This window comes from Musa acuminata, chromosome BXJ2-1 (genome assembly GCF_036884655.1).
Source record: "Musa acuminata AAA Group cultivar baxijiao chromosome BXJ2-1, Cavendish_Baxijiao_AAA, whole genome shotgun sequence".
NCBI classification, from domain to species: domain Eukaryota; kingdom Viridiplantae; phylum Streptophyta; class Magnoliopsida; order Zingiberales; family Musaceae; genus Musa; species Musa acuminata.
The window spans coordinates 34,577,167-34,599,921 of record NC_088338.1 but is presented as its reverse complement, the minus strand read 5'-3'; the positions used below and the strand labels follow the sequence as shown (position 1 = coordinate 34,599,921).

Below are 22,755 nucleotides of genomic sequence, written 5' to 3'. Positions count from 1 at the left end.
TTAGGAGTTCAAGAGTTCATCAAAAGTCCGGACGTTCGTCGGAAGTTCAGTCGGAATTGACCGAGAAGTCCAGGAGCTTGCCAAAGAAGCTCATCAGAACTCACTAAGAAGATCATCGTGAAGTCCAGGAGCTTGTTGGGAGTCCGCTGGAACATTACCGAGAGATCGTCGGTGATGGGGATATAAACAGGAATAACCTTTGTATAGGAACAAATACTAGAAGACCAAAATACGCAGCGGAATAAAATGGAAACACAATCAAACAGAACACCAAGATATACGTGGAAAACCCCTTCAATGTGAAGGGTAAAAACCACGGGGCAAACTAGAGATAATCCACTATGAGAATAATGAATGTACAAATCTTAATCTCTTGCCCAAAACCCTAGCAATAACCACAAGAGAATAACTGGGATACAAGGATCACGTCACTGCCCACAATATCTAAAACCTCCCAAGTAATCACAGCAAGAGCCTACTGTAGATTTGATCTAACCTGAGATGAGAACACTGCTAGATGATTGAGAACAGTCTCTCTGCGTTGTCCTTGTCTTCTTCCCTTTCTTTCTCTTCCTTTTCTGCCTTGTTCTCCTTCTTCTCTTTGGAATCTCGTGGCTCTAAAGATATGCCTCGTTGCTGCCTTTTTATAGCCTTAATCTGTCTCTAAAACGCAGCCACCACACCCCCCTAATCTTAATTAGGGTTAGGTTAAGAGGGGGTGTGGGCTGTGGGCTGATAAAGCCCACATGGGCTGAATATGGGCCATCAGCCCAACAGTCGGAAGTTCGCCGGAAGCTCGCCGAAAGAAACCTAGACTAACCGGACTTGATTTGCTCAATGTATGCCTTAAAATTCATAGTTAGCGTATAATTGAGTTAGAATTGAGCTAACTCAATTAGGGGCTAATTAGGCCCAAGTTTGGGCTATGTTGGGCCAAGTGAAAAGGCCCAAACAGTGACCTAACAAGTAGAATCGTTGTGGCACAGTCTCCGAGACTATGTCAGGCGATGATACCGCCCAATGTTAGTGCTATAGGCAGTGGTACTGTTAGGACCCGAGAAACCCGGGATGAGACACTTTTAGGTTCCAAGTTTTAATCCACTTGAAACTTATAAATACCTCTTTCATCTCTGGTTAACATACACAAGAATTGAGAGGAAAAAGAAATAAAAATGATGTTGTAACCTTGTGAGAACTCCTCTCAAGCTCTAGGTGTTAGTTTTATTTAAGAGAGGAATGAACGGAGTTGTAAAGGTTCTCTCCTGAACCTGTCAAAAGGAGAATCGAGTTGTAAGGGTAGTTGATCTTCGCCCATTGAAGGAAGATCGGTAGCGGAAGCCAGTGGCCTTGATGGAGGAGGAATCAAAAGTAGATATAGGTCACAGCGACCAAACCACTATAAATTGGTTTATATTTCTTTTTGAGCAATTTACCTTTATTGCAAACTGCTTAACCTTCTTATTGCTTTCACTACGTTGTCATACGCTTTCAAATTAATATCTTTCCAAAACGGGTTTAATCGAAATGAGATCTTTGAGCCGACGTGATTTTTATCGGCTGCACTAATTCACCCTCCCCTCTTAGTGCCGACTCGTTCTTAACAAAATCGAGAGTGGACGTAGGTTGGGATGACCAAACCATCATAAATCAGTTTGCATCATTTTCTTATTTTCCTTCATCATTACTTATTGATTTAAACTATCGTTACTTACATTTTTAGTTAAACATATTTTCGGTACAGGTTTTATCAATTAAAATTTTTAAATCGAAACTTTATTTCAATAATATTAATTCACCCTCCTCCTCTTAATGCTTTTACGATTCTAACAAGAGCACAATATTGTCATCTCGGGAGTATAGTATTTATACCTAGAGATATTTCAGTCAACACACATATATATCAATCATATTTTTCCCTCATATATATATATATATATATGTTTTGGAGAGATATAAATATATCTTAAACATAAATTTGAGGAATAAATATGAGAACAACGTATAAGCTTGTAGCAAACGTAGTCATTTTGATAACTATCATCCACGTGAACCCTAATAAATTATCAATAAATTCTTTTAATTTTCTTTTATTTTTAGTCGCTCAAATAGATCACGCACCATCTTATGCACATCAAGTAACGCTTCCCTTCTCGTGGACATCGATCGTACCCTGGACGAGCCATTGCAAGTACCTCCAAGGATTAACGCAGGTCTGTTGCCCCCACGCGATGAATTCCCATCTAATCTGCTACATCTCTCTCCTCTACCTCTCGTTCCCGATTCCGATTCGTTACCTAGAAACCCCCGTCCTCGCTCGAAGCGCCATTTGAAATGCCTACCCTCGGGCTTCGAGAGTTCCGGGAGAAGTTCGCCGCCCAGCTTGCCCCCTGCCACCGCTCGCTCCAGTTCTGGGTTCGAGCCGTCGACGTGTACACGACCTACAAGGTCTCCCCTTTCTCGCTCTTCCTGTCCCATAGTCTCGATCTTAATGGGCTTCTTGGATTTGCTGTTTTGGGTGTGACCAGGTGTGCCAGTTCCGAGCGGGTCTCGTCAAGGATGCGGAGAAGCGGGAGGCGATGTGGGAGAGGCAGCACGAGATCGCGGCCGTTAAGATGTACTCCCTCTGCTCTGAGCTTGGTGGGCTCTTCCTAAAGGTACCGGATTGGTCTTCTTCGTGCTTGCGGATGTCTTTTTAAATGGATGGTCTCTCTGTTGTGGGCGAAATGAGGCTTTCTTGAAAATGATCTCATTAGGAGCAATGAATTGCTTGATTTCCCAGAATGATGTCTTTGAGTTGATACTCTCAACGTTATTTCCTTAGCAAGAAGAATTTTTTAGTTCACAACCTGTGTTCTTTCTTTCCTAGCGTTTATAATGATCTAAAAATTCATTTCAAACACTCTTCTGGCTACCTCGCATATAATCATTACCTACCTCTGTATACTTTAATATGAAAAACATGCATTATCAAATAAATTTCTTCCAAGCTTTTATCTATCCTTCACTTTTCTGCGGCATTAATGAGAGTTTCCCTCTTTAATGTGCTGTGATGCCTGGGGATTGGTTGACACATACTATGCCTTATGTTGAGGATATCAAACCTTTATTAAAATGGATTTTTCATATTCATAATCTGGAACAGCTGAAAACAAGTAGTTATCCATGAAGAGTCTTCCCCTAGAAGCAAAAATATTTTTATAACATATGACATCATATGCACCTTAAACATTGGTTTGATTGTGGTGTATCCCATAGCCACAGGTTAGGGTCCCAATTTCTCTTCAGACAAATTTTTGAAGGAGCTGGATAGCTTAGCTAGTAAAGAAACGGTGCAAGGTCTTGAGATTCAATCCCGCCCTGCCTTTACGGCTTACCATTTGTCAAAGAAAAAAGGAAACATATGACACGATAAGGATATGGGGATACATAAAAACTTGAAAAATAAGATGTATATATATATATATATATATATATATATATATATATATATATATATATATATATATATATATATCTATCTATCTATCTATCTATGTGTTGGAAAAGCTAGATGTTGACTAGCTATTTTTAGCCACACGTGATGAAAAAGTCTTTTGCTTTTGGTAATATAGTATGTCACAAACTCAGAAGATAGCAAGAACCCATTGGTAATATGCTCATTTTATTAATTTCATTCATCTTTTCTGCTTAACACAAATAACATGTAATAATCTATTGAATCATTCTGCCTATATAATCAAAGAATCAGTATCCAAGTAAAACAAAGTTTCATCAAGAAAATTTGCCTAAGCATCATAAAACCTAAAATATCATATGATTTTTTTAATGATTATAAAAAATTCAGATGGTTCCTCAAAGAATCAAACATGTGCTCTAGAAGTATCATACAAGCATCATAGATCGTACCTACGCATATCTTATATAGTTATTCCATGCTTCATTATTCTTCCCCAGTCAAATAATTTGGAACCCTGAATGAAGAGTCCTTGCATTATAGTTGCTATTTCTTTATTCTTATAGGCTTTGAGATATTCTACCTCTATCACTCAAACTACATAAACTCTTCCCGCACATTATCCTCTCATGATTTTTCTGGAAAGAAAATCCTGTATGCTTCTTAGTTCTTTCTGCTAAACTAAATCGTTTTGGACAAATTTGATTCTTAGTGGTATCAGGATTTTATCAGGCTGCACAGATTCTTGGAAAACCTGATTTAGCTCCAGCAGCATGGGTAAAACGACTGGTCACTTTATGTGATAAGGCTCCTGCTACCCCAATTTCAGTAATCCAGAAAATATTGGAGGAGGAGTTGGGACAAAATTTCAGTGATATTTTTGAGCAATTTGATGCTGAACCTCTTGGATCTGCTTCAATTGCACAGGTTCTGTTCAGAGTTCAAATATATGTGCATGTTCAATAATGATGATCAAATGCATTTACTAAGCGCTGAACTCATGCCTGTATTTTTTCATCGAAGTCTTAATTATTTGACTTTATATTGTTTTAAGTAGTTAATGGGTTGGTTTTCTTTTTTTTTTTTTATATCACAAAACAATTTCTTTTTAAAAGATACATTAAACATAAAGAATATCTCTTATCAAGCATAAGACCAAACGTCCATCAAGAATAGCTCTTATAAAGTTTACTAATTAGATGTTAAGGACTAGTGCATCAAGTGTTAATATATCTGCCTTTTTATGTAGTTTCTGTTTAATAGGGTAGGAGTAACACTGATTACTGGAACTTCATCAGGGCTTTCCTTTATTTGTGCAAGAATATGTTTCTATGTTTTGGAAGCATCCAAATGATAAAATGTAATATACCATCGGCGATGCTAACATTTTGTTGTCAAAACCCACAAGTTAATAAAGTTATATTATGTTAGTATAGTAAAATCTTCATAAGCAAAGAAATTAGTAAAGTTCTAGTTTAGTCCATCGTAAATGTTGTCCAAGGTCGATCTTAGTTAATCATTGGTACTCACTAGCTTGTTGCCGGACTACATTCAAATTTTGTCTCCTTTCAGTGGTTTCGTTACAAGCCCCTTTTTCTGAATACAATCTCACCACTCATTCTGAAACCTTGTTTATCTTTCTTGATGAATTCTAGCAGGTTCATCGAGCAAAACTCAGAGGTCTAAAGACTGATGTCGCAATCAAGGTTAGAAACATTATACTTAGTACATGTGCTGTTTAATATTTTTGATTTACCATAATTATTAATTTCAGTGAAAATCTCTAGGTTCAACATCCTGGGGTTCAACATTTGATGATGATAGATATTCACAACTTGCAAGCATTTGCCTTGTTTTTACAAAAGACAGATATCAATTTTGATTTGTTCTCACTCACCAAAGAAGTTGAGAAACAGGTATTTCTATATGCTATAGTGTATTTTCTGTTTTCTTTTTAATTCGTCATACCTATTTTTAAAAATATACTTCATGGTTACATAGTAGATGAAAAGTTGCAATAAGAAACCTTTGTTTTATTTTTTTATAAATGATAAAAATACTGCATATAAATGAGATTGTAAAAGAGAATGTTTAGGAAAAAGATGAAAAGAAACAAGAGGTAGAATATCATAATTATGATTTAGAGAAAAGAGACTTAGCCACCAACAGCACCATTTTGTAGTTAGGGTTACAGGACCATGGGTGGCCATCAGATTTAGGATTGGATTAGCCATATCAGCTCAAATAAATCATGGAATCTCTTTTTTAGCTGACAGGAATACTGCTAAGATCTTGTAGGCAATTGGACTAATCGAATTTGGTTATACCTCTATAATCTTATGTGCTATCTTCTGTCTAGCAAGTTGTATGTTAAATTTTTAATCATATGGGTATCTCAGACTAACCTCTGTTATATAATAGCTACAGGATCTATTTGGAATGTTCATAATCATAGGTTTGTCCTTTGGTCCTTCACTGGAGTTAAATTTTATATTTTAGCTTTGAGATTCCAAGGTTCTTGAGGACTTACCATGCTTGAACTTTTCAATAACAACTATAAATTCATCATGTAGGTTCTACTATCAGACCATATTTTGGATGATAACTTTTACAAGCCAATATATTTTACTTAAGAAGTTGCCACTAGCTGAAGTTTATGGTTTACAACCATAAACTCCTCAATTGGGTTCCACCTAAGACTTCATAGCATGGGAGTATACTTCTCTATTTTGGTGACAGTTTCCCATGCATTGGGTATGTTAAGTCTTTTGGTGATGTAAAATTTCCAGGCTTTTTCTTCTTTTTATTAAAAAAATTATGCTTCTAATATATTGTTTCTTATTTGGCTGTGCTGTCTGCTTATTTCATGTTAACAGGTCAAGGTTAAGTATTCATATTAATCATACATAACATATACTAGAATGGTCACAATTGGATCAGACAGTAAACAGAATGATTTGTCAGAAAGTATTTCAAGTCAATGGCATTATTAAAGCATCTTAGGACTTTTATTATCACCATTCATTTTGGTAGTCTGATTGCCTACAATGGTGTAGACTTCTATCGAATATCTTTTATATGACATTTACACAATTAATATCTAATCATATTTTAAGTTTACACATGACAGTGTTGATCATTTTATAATTCACCTTATATTTCCTATGTTGATATGTTGTAATATCTTCTTATCCTTAATTCTGGTTTAGAAGATTCATTCTAGAACTGATCATGTTCAATTCGCTTGCGGTTATTTACTTCTAACTATTTTTTTCCTTTCGCCTGCTTCTAAAGGTTGCTTATGAATTTGATTTCCTGAGAGAAGCTGCAGCCATGGAAAAAATTAATAAGTTTTTTCATGATAACAACAAGAAGGTTCCTGTTTTGGTACCACGTGTCATTCCAGGCATGGTGACCAGGTAAAATTATAGAATAGAGAAAATTTATAGTTAGTCTTTATCATGACATTTGATAAAAAAGTCTAGGATATATGTATACAACTTTATTTACTTTATATTTCATGTGCGGAATCTTGTCCATCATTGAGACTAGGGAGAAAAAACTTTGGCATCTTAAGCATTTATGAACTTACTTCGCAGATTAAAAAGCCTCTGTGATGCTGGATCTTCTTTTGAACAATGGTTTACTCATGATTATTAGATGTTGCTTGCTGAATTTCTTAGCAACACTACTGACTGCTGTATATACAAATACTAGCTAAGAAGCAAGTTTTGAGTTGTTTCATTTGACATATTGTTCCAGTATCATATAGGTTGGCTGCTAGCATTGAAAAAAAATATATATATTTGTTTCATTTGACCCAGACAGCAAATTACTGAACAATCTCTTTATACATAATTTAGAGATGATGTCATGTCAGCTGCTCACATGTCTAAATTCCTGTACACTAGTTTCTGGTGGCAAATGTTCTCAAACATGCTGAACAGCTGATTAACTCTATTGCATATTTAAAGTATGGAGATTCCATATTTGACACACAGACTATAATTATCATTCTTATTTTCTCTTCCTATCATAGGGTAAACATAAGTACAAGCTGTTAAATGCAGAAAAAGATGTCAGCTTGTCTCCAAAGCAAGGTTCGCCGTACCACGGCATACCGCTCGATACGGGCAGTATGTAACGGTCCAACAGGGGACCGCTACGGGGTGGTACATTGGTATGCCCTCATATATCATGTGTCGGTATGCTCGATATGGCATGGTATATATCGTACTGGTAGCTGGTCAATACATCGGTATGAATTAGTAATGCGAACCATGCTCCAAAGGACCTTATTGTCTAAGAGCAAGAAACAAGAAATTGGTAGAAGAATAAGAATGAAAAGCCAGATAACCTAGGATATCTTTTGGTCAATACTAATCAGTGATTTCAATAGGCGCTCAGGCGCTCGCCTAGGCGCTCGGGCAAGGCGAGGCGAGGCCCGAGCGCCTCGCTTCATGTCCAGGCGCCTCACTTCAAAGAGGCGCCGCCTAGGCGCTCGCCCGAGCCCAGGCGTTGGGCGCTTCGGGCGAGCGCCTAGGTTAAACCAGGCGACCGAACCAGATTTTTAAGTCTGGTTGGTCTCCGGTGCCTTTGTTGGTTCAATCGAACCAACTAAATCACCGATATCATGCTCTCTTTCGTGATTTCCCCGACTTCCCCAACCCTAACACTCGCGATTTTACCGTCGAGATTTCTTCTCCGCTATCGTTGCTCTCTGCTGCCGCTGCAACTGTTGCTGCTCGCCGCTACTGTCGCTACTCACCGCTGCCACAATCGCTGCTCGCCGACTGCTCGTCGTTGCCACAATCGCTGCTCGTCGCTGCTGTCGTCGCTCGCCACTGTTGTTGCCGCTCACAACTCCCGCTCCTGCTGTCGCCGCCGCTCCCGCTCCCGCTCCAGCTATGGCTGTCGCTTGCTACCGTTGTCGTTGCCTCAGCAGCCTCGGTCTTCTCACACTCTTCTCACTATACTGTCGACAGTATATTAACAATATACTGCTAATTGTATACTAATAATAGTATTTTTATTTATTAGATTACTAATATATTATTGTTATTTTAATACTATTAATTAATTAATTATTTAATAATATTTTTTATTTAAAAATAAAAATATACTATTATGATTTATTTATATATTGTGATTTTGTACCTAATTTTCTTAATTTAATAGCATATTTTTATTTAAATAATTATATTTATTAATTATATTATATATTTTTATATTTTAGCGCCTCGCTTCGCTCGGGCGAGCGCTTGGGCGAGCGCCTAGCGCCTCGGGCGTTTTTGGACCTTAGCACCTTTTGACGCCTAGCGCTTTTGAAATCACTGATACTAATGTTCACCAAACAAGTTCATGAGAAAGTAATTGCTTATATCAAGAATGATGTTACTGTAATATTGATAAGATAGCTAACCTTTGGGATAATTTTTTGACTTGGCTCTAGCTATTACAAAAAGTAAAACCAGCTAAGCTATGCTAATTTATTGAAACCCCTAATGTACAATTGTCAGACCTCAAGTTGATTATATCATTCATAAAAATGTATCTAGGAAAAAATGTGACAAAATTTGGAGACTGAAGGAGCTTACAGAGTTTATTCTAGCTCTTCCATTACCAGCTGTTGAGTTGGTATATGACATGATGCTCCATTCTGTTTGATGCCTCAATTTGCTATTGCAGGTCAACTATTGGACTATAATTAAATACTTAATAATGTTTCTAATATTTGACGGACAAAATAGGCAGTATGGAGTGCAATTTTGTGTCTAGAAACAGAAGTTGTCTGCTCTTACATTATGCAGCCTTGTTTATTCAGAAAGATCTATGCTATTTTATGTCAAGTAGATCAATTTGTTGTAAGTTTCTTATTACAGTGATTTAAAAAGCGCTAGGCGCCAAGGTCCACAAACGCCCGAGGCGCTAGGCGCTCGCCCGAGCGAAGCGAGGCGCTAAATTATAAAAATATATAATATAATTATAAAAATATATAATATAATTATAAAAATATATAATATAATTATTTAAAATTATCTAAATTATAAAAATATATAATATAATTATAACAATAATTTCAAATAAATAAAAATTAACAACATTAAAATCAAAATAATATATTATTAATCTATTAATAGAAAATTAATCATTTCAAAATTCAAATAAACTTAATATTAAGAGTATACTGAGCCTGATGGAGAAATGAGGAAGCAGCGGCGAGCGGCGGCGACAGCAGCGGCGAGCGGCGGCAGCGGGAAAGGTAAAGGGAGCGGAAGGCGCGAGCAGCCGGAGGCCTCGAGGGAGGCGTGTGCAGCAGGAAGGCTCGCGGGAGGGCTCGCAGGAGGCGAGAGGGCTCGCGGGAGGCGTGAGCAGCGGGAGGGCTCGCGGGAGGCGTGAGCAGCAGGAGGGCTCGAGGGAGGCGCGAGCAGCGGGAAGGCTCGCGGGAGGGCTCGCAGGAGATGCGAGCAGCGAGAGGGCTCGTGGGAGGGCTCGCAGGAGGCGCGAGCAGCGAGAGGGCTCGCGGGAGGCGCGAGCAGCGACAGCGGCGAGCAGCGGCATCGAGCGACGAGATCGCGATCGGGATCGGGATCGGGATCGGGATCGGGATCGAGAGCGGCAGCGGCAGCAGGTTAGTGTTGGGTTAGGGTTAGGGTTAGGGTTGGGGTTATATCGATTTAGTTGGTTCGATTGAACCAACTAACAACCGAACCAGGACCGAACCAGACCTAAAATTCTGGTTCGGTTGCCTTGGTTTACCCAGGCGCTCGCCCGAAGCGCCCAGCGCCTGGGCTCGGGCGAGCGCCCAAGCGGCGCCTGTTTGAAGCGCGTCGCCTGGGACATTAGCGAGGCGCTCGGGCCTCGCCTCGCCTCGCCCGAGCGCCTAGGCGAGCGCCCGAGCGCCTTTTGCAATCACTGCCTTATTATCAGTATGATTATGCAAAATAAGGTCCAAATAAACACTAGCAAAGAAACTAACACCATATCATCTCCTTTATCTCTTTTACCATTTCTTATTTTCTCTTTGTGAACATTCAGTTTCTCCAGATCTGCATAACAATTGCAGTACGGGTAAATGTTAATACATCAGGATTATCCTGGCATCCCCATAAATCCCTACATGTGTCTCTCGTGCTTTCTTGTTCACTATTTTTATGGTCATGAGACATTAAATACGTATAGTACGAAACCGTTTGCCTTATGAAAACATTTGATTCAGTTGTTGCAACCTTATCAAGTTTTGAGAATCCATTCCTTGTGGCTAAATCATGTCAGTTGGTCATAGTTCCTGCCATATGCTTGCCGTATGCTGTGCCTAAGGATGCAGATATATGGCATATTGTTTTCTTGCTGTACAAGATATTAAGAGCCAAAAGTCATATTGTAAATTTGTTTCTCATGCTTACATTTGTTGTTGTCAAATATTAAAAGCATTATTTCCACAATTTCTTGCTCTTGAAAGAATATAGTATCTTAACATTTTTCCAATTGATTAGGAAGGTCTTTGCAATGGAATTTATTGATGGTATTCCGATAATGAATCTTGGTGATGAAATGGCAAAAAGGGGCATTGATCCTGGTGGTAAATTTGCGGCACTTGCAAAGCAGTAAGCTCCTGTATCATCCGAGTTTGTTGTGTTTATACATATATATGTGTATATATAAACATATAGAAACAAATGCTTAATATATGTACATATATATAAGCATAATCACATTCACATATACACACAAATGTATACACATTCGCATATGCATAGACACATATGAACACATCCATATATACATATGCATGTGTATGCATATACATAGCTGAATAATAAATGCTGTTCCATACCAATTGTTGCTTATACTGTTATATGATAGCTATATCTGATTAAACTTGTATGTATCTGTTTTAACCTTGAGTGAGTCAAGATTCCTTTTTGATAACAAAGCAGCTGATTTATCATATGTAGATATTTTGTTACATCCCAATCCTAGGGCAAGAACATATATTTTATGTCCAGAAAGACATCTTACAAATATACAAATAACACAACCATAATCTGAAACAGAAAACACTTAACAAGTCATTAAACTTACAGACCAAACAAATTCTATGCATAGAATGAAAACATTGCTAGTCCACTATATAGTTAACCAAGGTTCTAAATACCAAAGTTGGACTGAAAAGAGAAAAAAAAACTAAAATCCAGATAATTTTGATCAATGGGGTAGATAATAACAACCATTGTGTCAAATACAAGTCTGTCTAACCATATTGTTTGGTACTGGTAGGTATTTAATTCTTTAATTCCTTTAGCTGATACTGGGTAATATATGCACACTGATATCATACCCCTTGTAGATTATGAACCAATATTTGTCTGAGAGTTAAAACCTTGCTAAAAGAATTAACTAAGGTTCTAAACATGTCTAACCATTGAAGAATCCAAAAAAGAAAAAAGGGTAAAAAAAGAATTTCTAGCCATTTATACCTCTAGAGAATTCTCTAAATTGAAGTTCACAAAAACTTGCATCCTGAATATCTTGCAAAAAGGATTGGGCTCACTATTTATAAACAGTTAAAGGGTAATATAATGAGGATAAAACTAATTAGTGATTGTACCATGGAATGATGTTTTGTTTGGATCGGTACAAAATGGGTGGTGCATCGGTTTGAGTGTTAATCGAGATGTAGATGATCCTTGTTTCGAGTAGCCTTGTCTGACCCATTAAAAAAAAAGGTTTACCCATCAATTAGGGCTCGCAAACGCAAGTCGAGGCCTCTTCTATGAACACAAGAAGTGTGGAATGCCATCCACTGCGGCCTACCTTCGTCACCCACTATGTGCTGTTGACTGCAGGTATGCTTCCTCTTCTCTTCGTCTCCTCCTCTTCCTCCTGCTCCATCGCTTCCTCTTCCTCTACCTCCACCGCCTCCTCTTCTTTCTTCACCTTCTTCCTTTTTCCTCCTCCTCCATAGCTATCTTTCTTTCTAGACATTTGTTCCTTCCTCTTTAGTGATTTAAAAAGCGCTAGGTGCCAAAAGGCGCCAAGGTTCCAAAATGCCCAAGGCGCTCAGGCACTCGCTCGAGCGAAGCAACGCACTTTAAAATATTAAAATATTAAAATATATAATATTATTAAACTAATAAATAAAGATTATTTTGTATAGTTAATAAGGCCATTTAGTCCCACATTGGTTGAGGAGTATGGGAACCAAGGGCTCATAAGTCCGCCAAGTCTCCCTTACCCTCAAAGGCGCCTTTTGGAGCTCACATGCTTCGAAAGGACAAAACTGTACGGGTACACCCATCGCCTAAAGCGGATAATTCCTCGTGAACTTACGGGCCGCACCAATGGCCGACCGACCAAATTGTCCCTTATTAGATTGGTGCTAGAAGGAGGGTCTGAGGCCTACACCTCGGCCGAGAAAACTCGCTCCCGAGCCATGCACCTTGGCTATAAGCCCTTGGCTCCCCTATGGGAGGGAGCACTGATAAGGCCATTTGGTCTCACATTGGTTGAGTAGTATGAGAACCAAGGGCTCATAAGTCCGCTAGGTCTCCATTACCCTCAGAGGCGTCTTTTGGAGCTCACATGCTCCAAAAGGACAAAACCGTGTGGGTACGTCCATCGCCCAAAGCGGACAATTCCTCGCAAGCCTACGGGCCGCACCAATGGCTGACCGACCAAATTGTCCCTTATCAGATTGGCGCTAGAAGGAGGACCCGAGGCCTGCACCTCGGTCGAGCAAACTCGCTCCCGAACCGTGCACCTTGGCTATGAGCCCTTAGCTCCTCTACGGGAAGGAGCACTGATAAGGCCATTTAGTCCCACATTGGTTGAGGAGTATGAGAACCAAGGGCTCATAAGTCCGCCAGGTCTCCCTTACCCTCAGAGGCGCCTTTCGGAGCTCACATGCTCCGAAAAGACAAAACCGTGCAGGTACGCCGATCGCCCAAAGTGGACAATTCTTCGTGAGCCTACAGGCCGCACCAATGGTCGATCGACCAAATTGTCCCTTATCAAATTGGGAACCAAGGGCTCATAAGTCCGTCAGGTCTCCCTTACTCTTAGAGGCGTCTTTTGGAGCTCACATGCTCCGAAAAGGACAAAACCGTGCGAGTACGCCCATTGCCCAAAGCAGACAATTCCTCACGAGCCTACGGGCCGCACCAATGGTCAGCCAACCAAATTGTCCCTTATCAGATTGGCACTAGAAGGAGGGCTCAAGGCCTGCACCTCGGTCGAGCAAACTCGCTTCCGAGCCGTGCTCCTTGGCTATGAGCCCTTAGCTCCCCTATGGGAGGGAGCACTAATAAGGCCATTTAGTCTCACATTGGTTGAGGGGTATGGGAACTGATAATCTTTCTTTTATTATTGTGTGGCATAATTTTCATCTTGGATAGTGAGCTTTGAAAAAATACAGTATCTTTGATTGTATGCCTTAAGCATCTACTATCTTTTACTCTAGCTTTTGTTTACAGACATATGTACAAGAAAGATTGTTGGTTTAGGTATCTATTTAACTTTTGGTCTTTCATGTTTAGCATTATCTTTGCTTCCTTTTAGGTTTAAATTATTTATGGTTCTTTTTTTATACCCAAATTAATTTATAATGGTCATTCTTACTAAGGGAGCATGTGTAAGCATGATGGTCAAATTTTTTACAAAAATTACATTTAATTTTAGATTTATGGTCATGCAATGTGAGTCCTTTGACAAATTTGGTTGGCTTAGCTTACGATGAATGTTACTATTTGTAGTGCTAATATCTTAGAAAATACATAACCTTCTTTAGCAAGAATAATATCAAGAAACTTATTTTTTACTTTAAATTTTTCTAAGATATGTCATAAAAGCATGTTTTCCTTTTTTAGTGATTCTATTACATCATCACTATCAAGTGAAGTCTTTCAAGTAATTTTATAGTTTTTTATTTATTCTTTTTTTGTATTTTTCAAACATACAAGATGGTGACATACATTTCTTCTGAGCATTTTTCAATGTATCAAACTCATTAGTGTTCATTTCCAATGAATTATATTTTTGACCAATCTTTTTAAGTCCATCATGTAATTCATAGAATGTTTTAATTCTTATGTGATAAAGATGTTTCAAGAGAGTTAAATATCTCATTGTTGAAAGTCATATGGGCATAATTTGCCACTACTTCAGTGGCTTGCTCTTTCATCTTCGATTCACTTAATTCATCCTATGTTACTTTAAAACTTTCTTTTTTTAGGGATGATGACCTTCAATTGTGGACACTCATTCTTGGAGTATCCTTGCTTCTTACACTTGTAGCATATGATTACATATTTCTTAGGCTCGATTTTAGTCTTGTAATCCTTTCTTGTTTGATTTATCTTGTTTTCTTCATAAACTTCTTGAATCTTTTTGTGAGAAGTATGATGTCTTTATCATCATCACTCGAGCTTTTACTTGAGTCACCTTATTTGGATTTTAGATAATCTTCTTTGGTCTTACGATCCTTTCTTGTTTGATTTGTCTTGTTTTCTTTATAAACTTCTTGAATCTTTTTGTGAGAAGTGTGATGTCTTTATCGTCATCATTCGAGCTTTTACTTGAGTCACCTTTTTTGGATTTTAGATAATCTTCTTTGGATTTAGGGTAATGTCCATTTTCTTGGTAGGTTTTCTTTTTCATCATGAACTTTCAAGTTATTTCATATTTCATGAGATATCATATGAGTTCTTTAAGAGGAACATTATTCAAATCTTTACTTTCTAGGATCGTTGTTACCTTTGGATCTTAACTCTTAGGAAAAGACATTAAAATCTTACTCACCAATTCATGGTTTATATAGCTTTTGCTAAGTGCTTTCAATTTATTGATAATAATTGTAAAACAGGTGTACATGTCACTAATAGATTCACTTGGATTCATTTTAAATTATTTATAATTATGAATTAAAAGATTAATCTTAGATTCTTTTACTTTATTTATTCTTTCATTTTTGATTTAAAGTGTCAAATATAAATATCACAAGTAGAAACTCGATTAAATCTATTTTTTTCTAAACATAAAATAAAACATTTATAGTTTTAGCATTTAAAGAAAATATTTATTTTCCAAAGTCATTTCATTCATCCATTGGTTTAGTGATTTTTTAAAATCAAGTTTGAAAACATTTAATAAATCATAATCCATTTAAGTAAGAAAATCCTTATTTTAGTTTTTCAATATGTAATTCGTCTCGTAAACATAGGTGGTTATATGATGGAGTCACATCTTAATTGTTTGAGAATGTCATTGTTTCTTTCTTGGGTGTTAATCTTCAATTGTTAGGATCTTAATGACACTAAAAGGGGTGAATTAGCACTTATATAAATTTAAAATTGTCTTCGAATTTCAATCGAGAAAACATGTATCAAAAACAAAATTAGCCTAGTATTTAAGCACAAGTGAGAAATATACATGATAACAATTTAAGTATGCAATCATGGAGGCACAAGTAAGAGATAGAATGACACACTGATTTATAGTGGAATGGTCTTCACGACCTATGTCCACACCCAGTTTTTTAATCCTCAAGGTTATCAGCTTCCACGAACAATATTCTTTTCAAAGGATGAATATTAGCTATGTTTTACAACCTTCTTGTTTTTTAGGCTTTAGGAGAGAACCACACTCAATTCTGTTACAAAGAACTCTCACCTCCCACCACTTAGAATCATAACTCAACTCAAGAAGGTGGAGGAGACTGAAACAAGACTCAAAGAGAGAGCTTCAACACTTGCAAACTCAAGGAATAAATGCTCTATCAGTCAACCTGAGTATTTATAGCTCCTAAAAGCCCTAAAAAGTGGAACCAAAAAGTTTAAATTCTCGTGATTTCAGGGTATGGTCGGTACTAACAATGACTTTGAGCGGTACTACCATCACAACTTTTGGCATGCCACAAAAGTCAACACTGGATGGTACCACCATTGTAGGTAGGACTACCACCATAATATTTAACAAAGCACCAACAATTCTTGTCAGTTGACTCAAGCAGTACTATCTCTTGTGTTGGTGGTACTATCACTCTTGGGCAGTGTACGGTTGTGTGTTTGACCTAGTAAGGGCTCAAGTCCAACCAAACTTCAAGCTCAATGCTTGCTTCAATGGATGGGCTCCAAACCAACCGAATTACCAGCCTTATTTGTCCTAATCATTAATGGCTTATCTGACACATTGTTGAAGCTTCTGGCATGTTGTCGCAACTTTCAACATATTTTTACAACTTCTAGTATGTCATCAAATCTTTCGGCACATTATTGAAACTTCCGGCACATCATCTTATCCTCCGACATAATGTTCAATTTCTGACACCTCTGGCATGATGTCCAATTTTCGTCACATCGATCAATCATCAGGCTCAACGTTTCATTCCTTGCCTCGATGATCTTTTGGCATGATGATCGATTCTCTGATTGGACATTCCATCTTTCAATGGGCTGAATCCTTAGTCGAAGTATTTCTTACTTGTCTCAATAATGCATTAGTTCATCAAATTCATCAATTAATTTCATAATCAAAGTGATTTCATCACCAAAGGATTCAACAACCTCGCCGTTATCAGCCAATCATCAAAGGATTCAACAAGGTTCTCAATTTTGATGCGTACCGCCTGGTATGGGCAGTACGTACCGGTCCGAGAGGATATCAGTATGCGAACCGCCCTCTACTGAGTGGTGCTAGTGTTTTGACCGGTACTGAGGTGTACTGACTAGTACTGAGGCGTACCGATTGATACTACTCCGGATTTTGACTGTTACTGAGGCAGTGTGGTAGGTAGAGGTATTTTTAAGGTTTTAGGATGTACCGTCGGTACGCTAAGGTATACCGATGGTACATCCCGATACGTATCGTACCGAGCTCTACGGACCGGTATTCAAAACCTTGGGATTCAACACCCTTGTTGTTATCAGCCCAACTGTCACCTTTATTCTCTCTTTCCTCCTATGCGTCTTCTTTCTCCGCTTGTCCTATGAATCCATAATTATTAGATTCTTATCAAAATTAAATCCCACTGGTCCTCAAATTATGGATTCAAACATAGCCTCAAGTCAATTTTATATGATTTTTGGATAATTTGTTAAATTTCTTCATTTAGTCAATTATTTTCAGTGCAAAAACAACTATGTTTGGTATATAGGTACATGATTGATGACAATGCTTCTTGTGGAGTTCGAAATTCGAAAGCTGAGTATTTTATATATGTTTTGGTGAAAAAACAAAATCTTTGATGGTTTCTATGCTGCATAAATACCTTGCTGCATGGTTTAAATTTAAACTACATGGATTATGTTAATCTCCTTCAAATTGGCTGATTGCATTTGTCTTGCTGAAGTTTTCTTTTTGTCATTAAATAAAACATTTAAAAAAAATTCAGTATTTAAAGTGTAGATAACAGATGCTTTTGGTAAGGAAGATATCTTAGTTCCTAGTGAAATTTTTGTGTTAATGCAGGAAAATCTTGAAAAGTTTGACACTTGCATATGGTCAAATGATATTAAAGAATGGCTTTTTTCACGCAGATCCACATCCAGGAAACATACTTATCTGCAAGGGCTCAGAGGCAATTTGTTTATGATTTTGTATCTAACAGTTCTAAATTTCTTTCTTGTTCGCACTTGCAGTTGTGATTCATAACAAGGAAAATTTCCTTGCAAATATCTAAATTTCGAGGTTCGTTAAACTTATATATTCTTTTTTTCCTTTTTGTGTCAGGTTGCCTTACTTGATTACGGCCAAGTGAAAGATCTTCCGGACAGTTTGAGGCTTGGATATGCAAAACTTGTGCTTGCTATGGCTGATAGTGACCCTCTAATGGCTAAACTGAGTGTCGAGTATATAATTTCTCACCTTTTAGTTGGATAGTATTACGCTATTCTAGGAAGGACCAACATGAATTTCTTTTTCTCTTCTTTTTTCTGCTGATAATAACTGATGGTCTAATCCCCACCTAAAAATTTACCTGGGTGAGGTCCTTGGGCCACCTTCACAAAGATGTACACCAAAGCCTCTTTAATTAAGAGGAAAACCAAGCAGTAGGTTAGGTTGGTGAAGGATCAATATATGTTATAAAGCGAGTTCTTATCTCTGTTCTAGTCAGAATATTGACCTATCAAGTTTTATAGACATGAAATGATATTATCTGGTTTTTCTTCAACTTTGGCATATAATTTTTATCTTAACAAATGACAAAATTATGTAGGGAGCTTGGTATCAAAACCTTGAGCACACATGCAGATGGTGACCAGGAACTGTTGACGCTAGCACGAAAAATGTTTGACACTAAATTCCCTCCTGGAGTAACTATGATTTCACCATTTTCAGAAGACTCTTCTTTGAACAAAATCACTGTCCAGGTACACTATCCTTAGTAGTAGTATACGTGATGATCTTTCAGGCTTCATAATTTCCATGTTAAGTGCTTAATCTATTATTATCTCCTGTTGTGGATATAACATGATAATTAATTTTGTATTTATTCAGTAAACATCATTACTCATAAATGAATATTAGGGTTTCAAAAATTGGTCAGATCAATATGTACAGAAGGTTATTTACTGTCCAACCACATACTGTTACTGGACCAGATAGCTCGGTGTTGGTCACTTCTCATATTTTTTTGCCTTTTCAGTGATACTGGATGATACAAGATAGTATAACACCCAGCATACAAGTATTTTCCCGGTCTAACAAAGTGTTGAAACTGATTTCAGACTGAAGTTTTAAACCTGATGCAGATATAACACCATATTATTGATGTTTCATGATCCAAGAAGGTACAGGTCCTTGACATCATGTTACCAACTGTGTCAGTCATATGTTTGCATGTTTCAAACAATACTGCCTAGGCTTCACATGTGCGACTTAATAGAAAAAGCTTAGAACATGTGAGACTTCACATTCGAATGGAATATCCACACTAGGTGTATACAAATGCTTAGAATATGACTATAATGTCCGCATGTGGCAAAGCATGGACCTAGTATTAGTTCAGCTGTCAGCTTAATAAAATAATCATGGCTTGGAACTCATCTGCAATATACAAAATAACATATGGAGATTCTACCTGGAAAACTCTTATGATATGTTATCCAGAAAATTATTGATGGTAGATCATGGTCATAGATGCAACATCATGGACATCTATGCATGCATGGTTTATGGAACTATAGGTAACACTTAATAATTTGATTTTCAAATGTAATTGACAGGATATCAGATAGCTGAATATGATCGAGGGATTTCTGCTTTAAGCGCTAAGTATAATGGCTCTTTTTTATAGAGTATTTCCAGTTAAAGCTCTCTCTCTCTCTCTCTCTCTCTCACAGATATATATATATATATATATATATATATATATATATATATATATATATATATATATATATATATTTATATAGTAATTGATGTCAAATGCTATTAAAATATCTGCCAGTAGCATACCATTAGGGTGCAGCTTGGTATTGGTTGTCTTACCTTCTGGGAAGTTCAGAACAGTAAGCCTAGAAGGCTGCAACCGTCAGACTTCCTATCGGTCCATGCTGACTGGTTCAATTGAGATCTATAGGTATATATTGATATAGTACGTGTGCCATAACATATAAAGAATGTTAAGTTGTTAATAAAGAACTTTGTTAATAAAGGCCAGCATATCTTTAGAGCCTATGAACTTATAAGTTGAAATATTACCTGCAGTTGATGCCAAGTAGGAGAGTATAGATAAGGCATTATTTTCAATAAAATGTGAGTTCGATATAACTTGACTATGTTTTTGAACATTTTGTTGCTTACATCTTGTTTAGTTTGTGGACAATTAGGAATCTATGCACATTGTGGTCATCAAAGAACCGTTATTTGTTATTCACTCAGGATTGAAGTAATTTGTAGTTAGACCTACTTGGTTTTGTTATTGAGCATTTGGCAACTCCTTTAGTGTCCAGTATAAGCTATAATGCATTTTAGAACCCTTTTTTACTGAGGATAACACTGAATAAGTCAACTTGATTGCATCAATTTTGTGTGATCATTGTTATATTTTTGTTTTAGGAATTATATTATTCCATTATGGTTTTTGAGAGGGACAGAACTAGGATTTGCATTCAGGGGACAGTGCTTAGTGGATACTAATTGAGAAGTATTTGCATGACTATTTTTAATTCAAAAATATTACATTGTGTTATATAATGGTACTTTGAAATTTGTGTAATTTAACTGTAGTTAGTATAAATGCATGTAATAAATCATATTGATAATTTGATATAATAACAAAGACAAATTGGTAGAATAGAATTAGAGCAAAGATTGAGTAAAGTTATCCATGTGTAAAATTTAAAAATTATGAAGTTTAAAACCTTTAAAAAATTGCAAGATACATGCATCCTCAGAGTAGTGTAAACTTCTGTATGCTAAATTAATCAAATGGTCCTTAAAGGCTTAAACAATAAGCAAACTTGAAGCTCATCCCTAACTTCAACTTCTTTCAATTTAGAAAGCAAACTTGTTGGTACCATCATTTCTCATTTATAATTATTGATAGAATGTTTTGTTAGAGTCAGCATGATGAAATACTTGCATGCATTAAAATGATAACATGGTAGTTTAATTGTCAAATCAAGTGACAAATGAGCACACTAAATTGTGAGCCTATCCTTAGTTTTTACTACAAGCATTTTTTCCATGCTGACTATTACAACAACTCAGCATCTTGTTAGGGACAATTTATGTTAGATGATGTTAAGACAATTGTAACTGATTTAAAAAATACTTAAAATTTTATTGATAGTATAAGCATGAAAATGATAATTTAGCCATAAAATAATACAGTATCTGATATGACAAACAATTTAATCTATAAAGAACGGCTAGCAATATATCATAGATAAAAACTAGAGGGAAAATAACATCTAAAATGTAAAATCACAAGTCAGACAAAAGGGTAAAATATTAAAAATTAGAAAAAAATGCATACCAGCATCTTAGTTTGGATAAAAAGTCTAAAGTGCATTGTAACATAAATATTTGCTAAATCCCATATTATGAAATGCTTATAACCACAAGATGACCGATGGAATGACATACAGTCATATTAAATTACATTATTTTAGTAAATTTGTCAAAATATATGCAATTGAGGATGCTATGGTGTTCATCTTTTCCACTAAAACATTTGGCATGCTCACAAGTGCCAACTTATGCCTTTATAAGCTTTTTTCTTGTTAAAGAAGTTACAAGCAAACCGGCTGGGCTGTAGGTTTAGATTGCTTGGCATTCTTTGACAGCAGTGGCCTTCCTTGTTTTTCTGAGGGATCTCTAATACGGGGCCCACTTTGACTGGAAGTGTCTAGGAGGTTGTCTTTTTTGCCAGATAGAGGATGTTAGCTTTCTGTGCTGCCTGAAATTTCTTGTTCCAAGTTGTCTTTTTATGACACTACTAATACGACCTGTCTATCTGCAATAGAGGTTCCCGGAGGAACTATTTTCTGTTCTCCGGACAATGCAGCTGTTGAGAGGACTTAGTGTGGGGATGAGAATCTACTGCTCGTGCGCTGAACAGTGGAGGCCAATTGCGGAAGAAGTTCTTTACAAAGCTGGAAGGCTCAAAGGTGATTTTATGAAGAACTAACACATACTCTTCTAAACTTCCCTACCTAAAACGAAGCTTGTAGTCTTTGTTTGTATTGAATTTGACTCGAAGAGATTCTTCCAATTACTGGTTTAATAGGGTGGTCTTTGTAAAATTGCAGCCGAGGATCTGAAAGCAAATAAACATGGCTTTTTTAGAAGAATATTGCGAAAATAGGACTTCATTAGCTATGCATTCCGAAATGGATGTTCTTATCGAAGGCACTACCAAGGCTGTTTACATCCTCTGCTAAAGCTTCAAATGGACATCGCACTTGGTTGAACACATTTGAGGGTGATGTTAAATTGATGTTTCTTTGTACAAATTTATTATGATTATTGATACCCATTAAAACACATTATTGTGGAATAGTTGTAAGCTTTCTGAAATCTTTCACAGGGAAAAACTGTTGGTTCTTTGACAAAGTATCAATTTTGTCGTGGCATAATTTTTCTAAGGGATCAGATTTTTCCTTCAAGTATCACTTCAGATCAGACCCCACTTGGGAGAAACAACTTGCCCCAAAGGATGAAAGGATAACGGATGTACAAAACATTCCAACTCAAGACTTGTTGGAATTGAACCCGAAGACACACAGCCAAAGTATTTGATCAAGTGACCATATGTTAGTTAAACCTTGATATTAACCGTGGCATCATCAAACAAT

General features: G+C 37.0%; 1 protein-coding gene across 2 annotated transcripts; it reads left to right on the top strand.

Moving 5' to 3' along the window:
• Nucleotides 1–2,129: 2,129 nt before the first annotated feature.
• On the top strand, nucleotides 2,130–22,545 carry LOC135599122 (uncharacterized). 2 transcript variants are annotated; one of them, XM_065093875.1, is made up of 12 exons: nucleotides 2,130–2,445; nucleotides 2,526–2,654; nucleotides 4,187–4,381; nucleotides 5,110–5,160; nucleotides 5,242–5,370; nucleotides 6,749–6,873; nucleotides 10,951–11,061; nucleotides 17,921–18,029; nucleotides 18,182–18,300; nucleotides 18,669–18,822; nucleotides 21,924–22,068; nucleotides 22,210–22,545. In XM_065093875.1, the coding sequence occupies exons 1-12, from the start codon at nucleotides 2,332–2,334 to the stop codon at nucleotides 22,263–22,265; spliced, it is 1,437 nt and encodes a 478-aa protein (XP_064949947.1). In that variant the 5' UTR covers nucleotides 2,130–2,331; the 3' UTR covers nucleotides 22,266–22,545. The 2 variants fall into 2 exon arrangements, with proteins under 2 accessions (XP_064949947.1, XP_064949948.1); XM_065093876.1 differs by having other exon boundaries at nucleotides 2,132–2,445; nucleotides 5,113–5,160.
• Nucleotides 22,546–22,755: the final 210 nt, after the last annotated feature.

Coding starts and splice junctions, on each gene's coding strand:
- LOC135599122 (XM_065093875.1), top strand. CDS start 2,332: ATGCCTACCCTCGGGCTTCGAGAGTTCCGGGAGAAGTTCGCCGCCCAG. Junction 2,655..4,186: donor TTGGTGGGCTCTTCCTAAAG/GTACCGGATTGG, acceptor GGATTTTATCAG/GCTGCACAGATTCTTGGAAA. Junction 4,382..5,109: donor GATCTGCTTCAATTGCACAG/GTTCTGTTCAGA, acceptor GATGAATTCTAG/CAGGTTCATCGAGCAAAACT.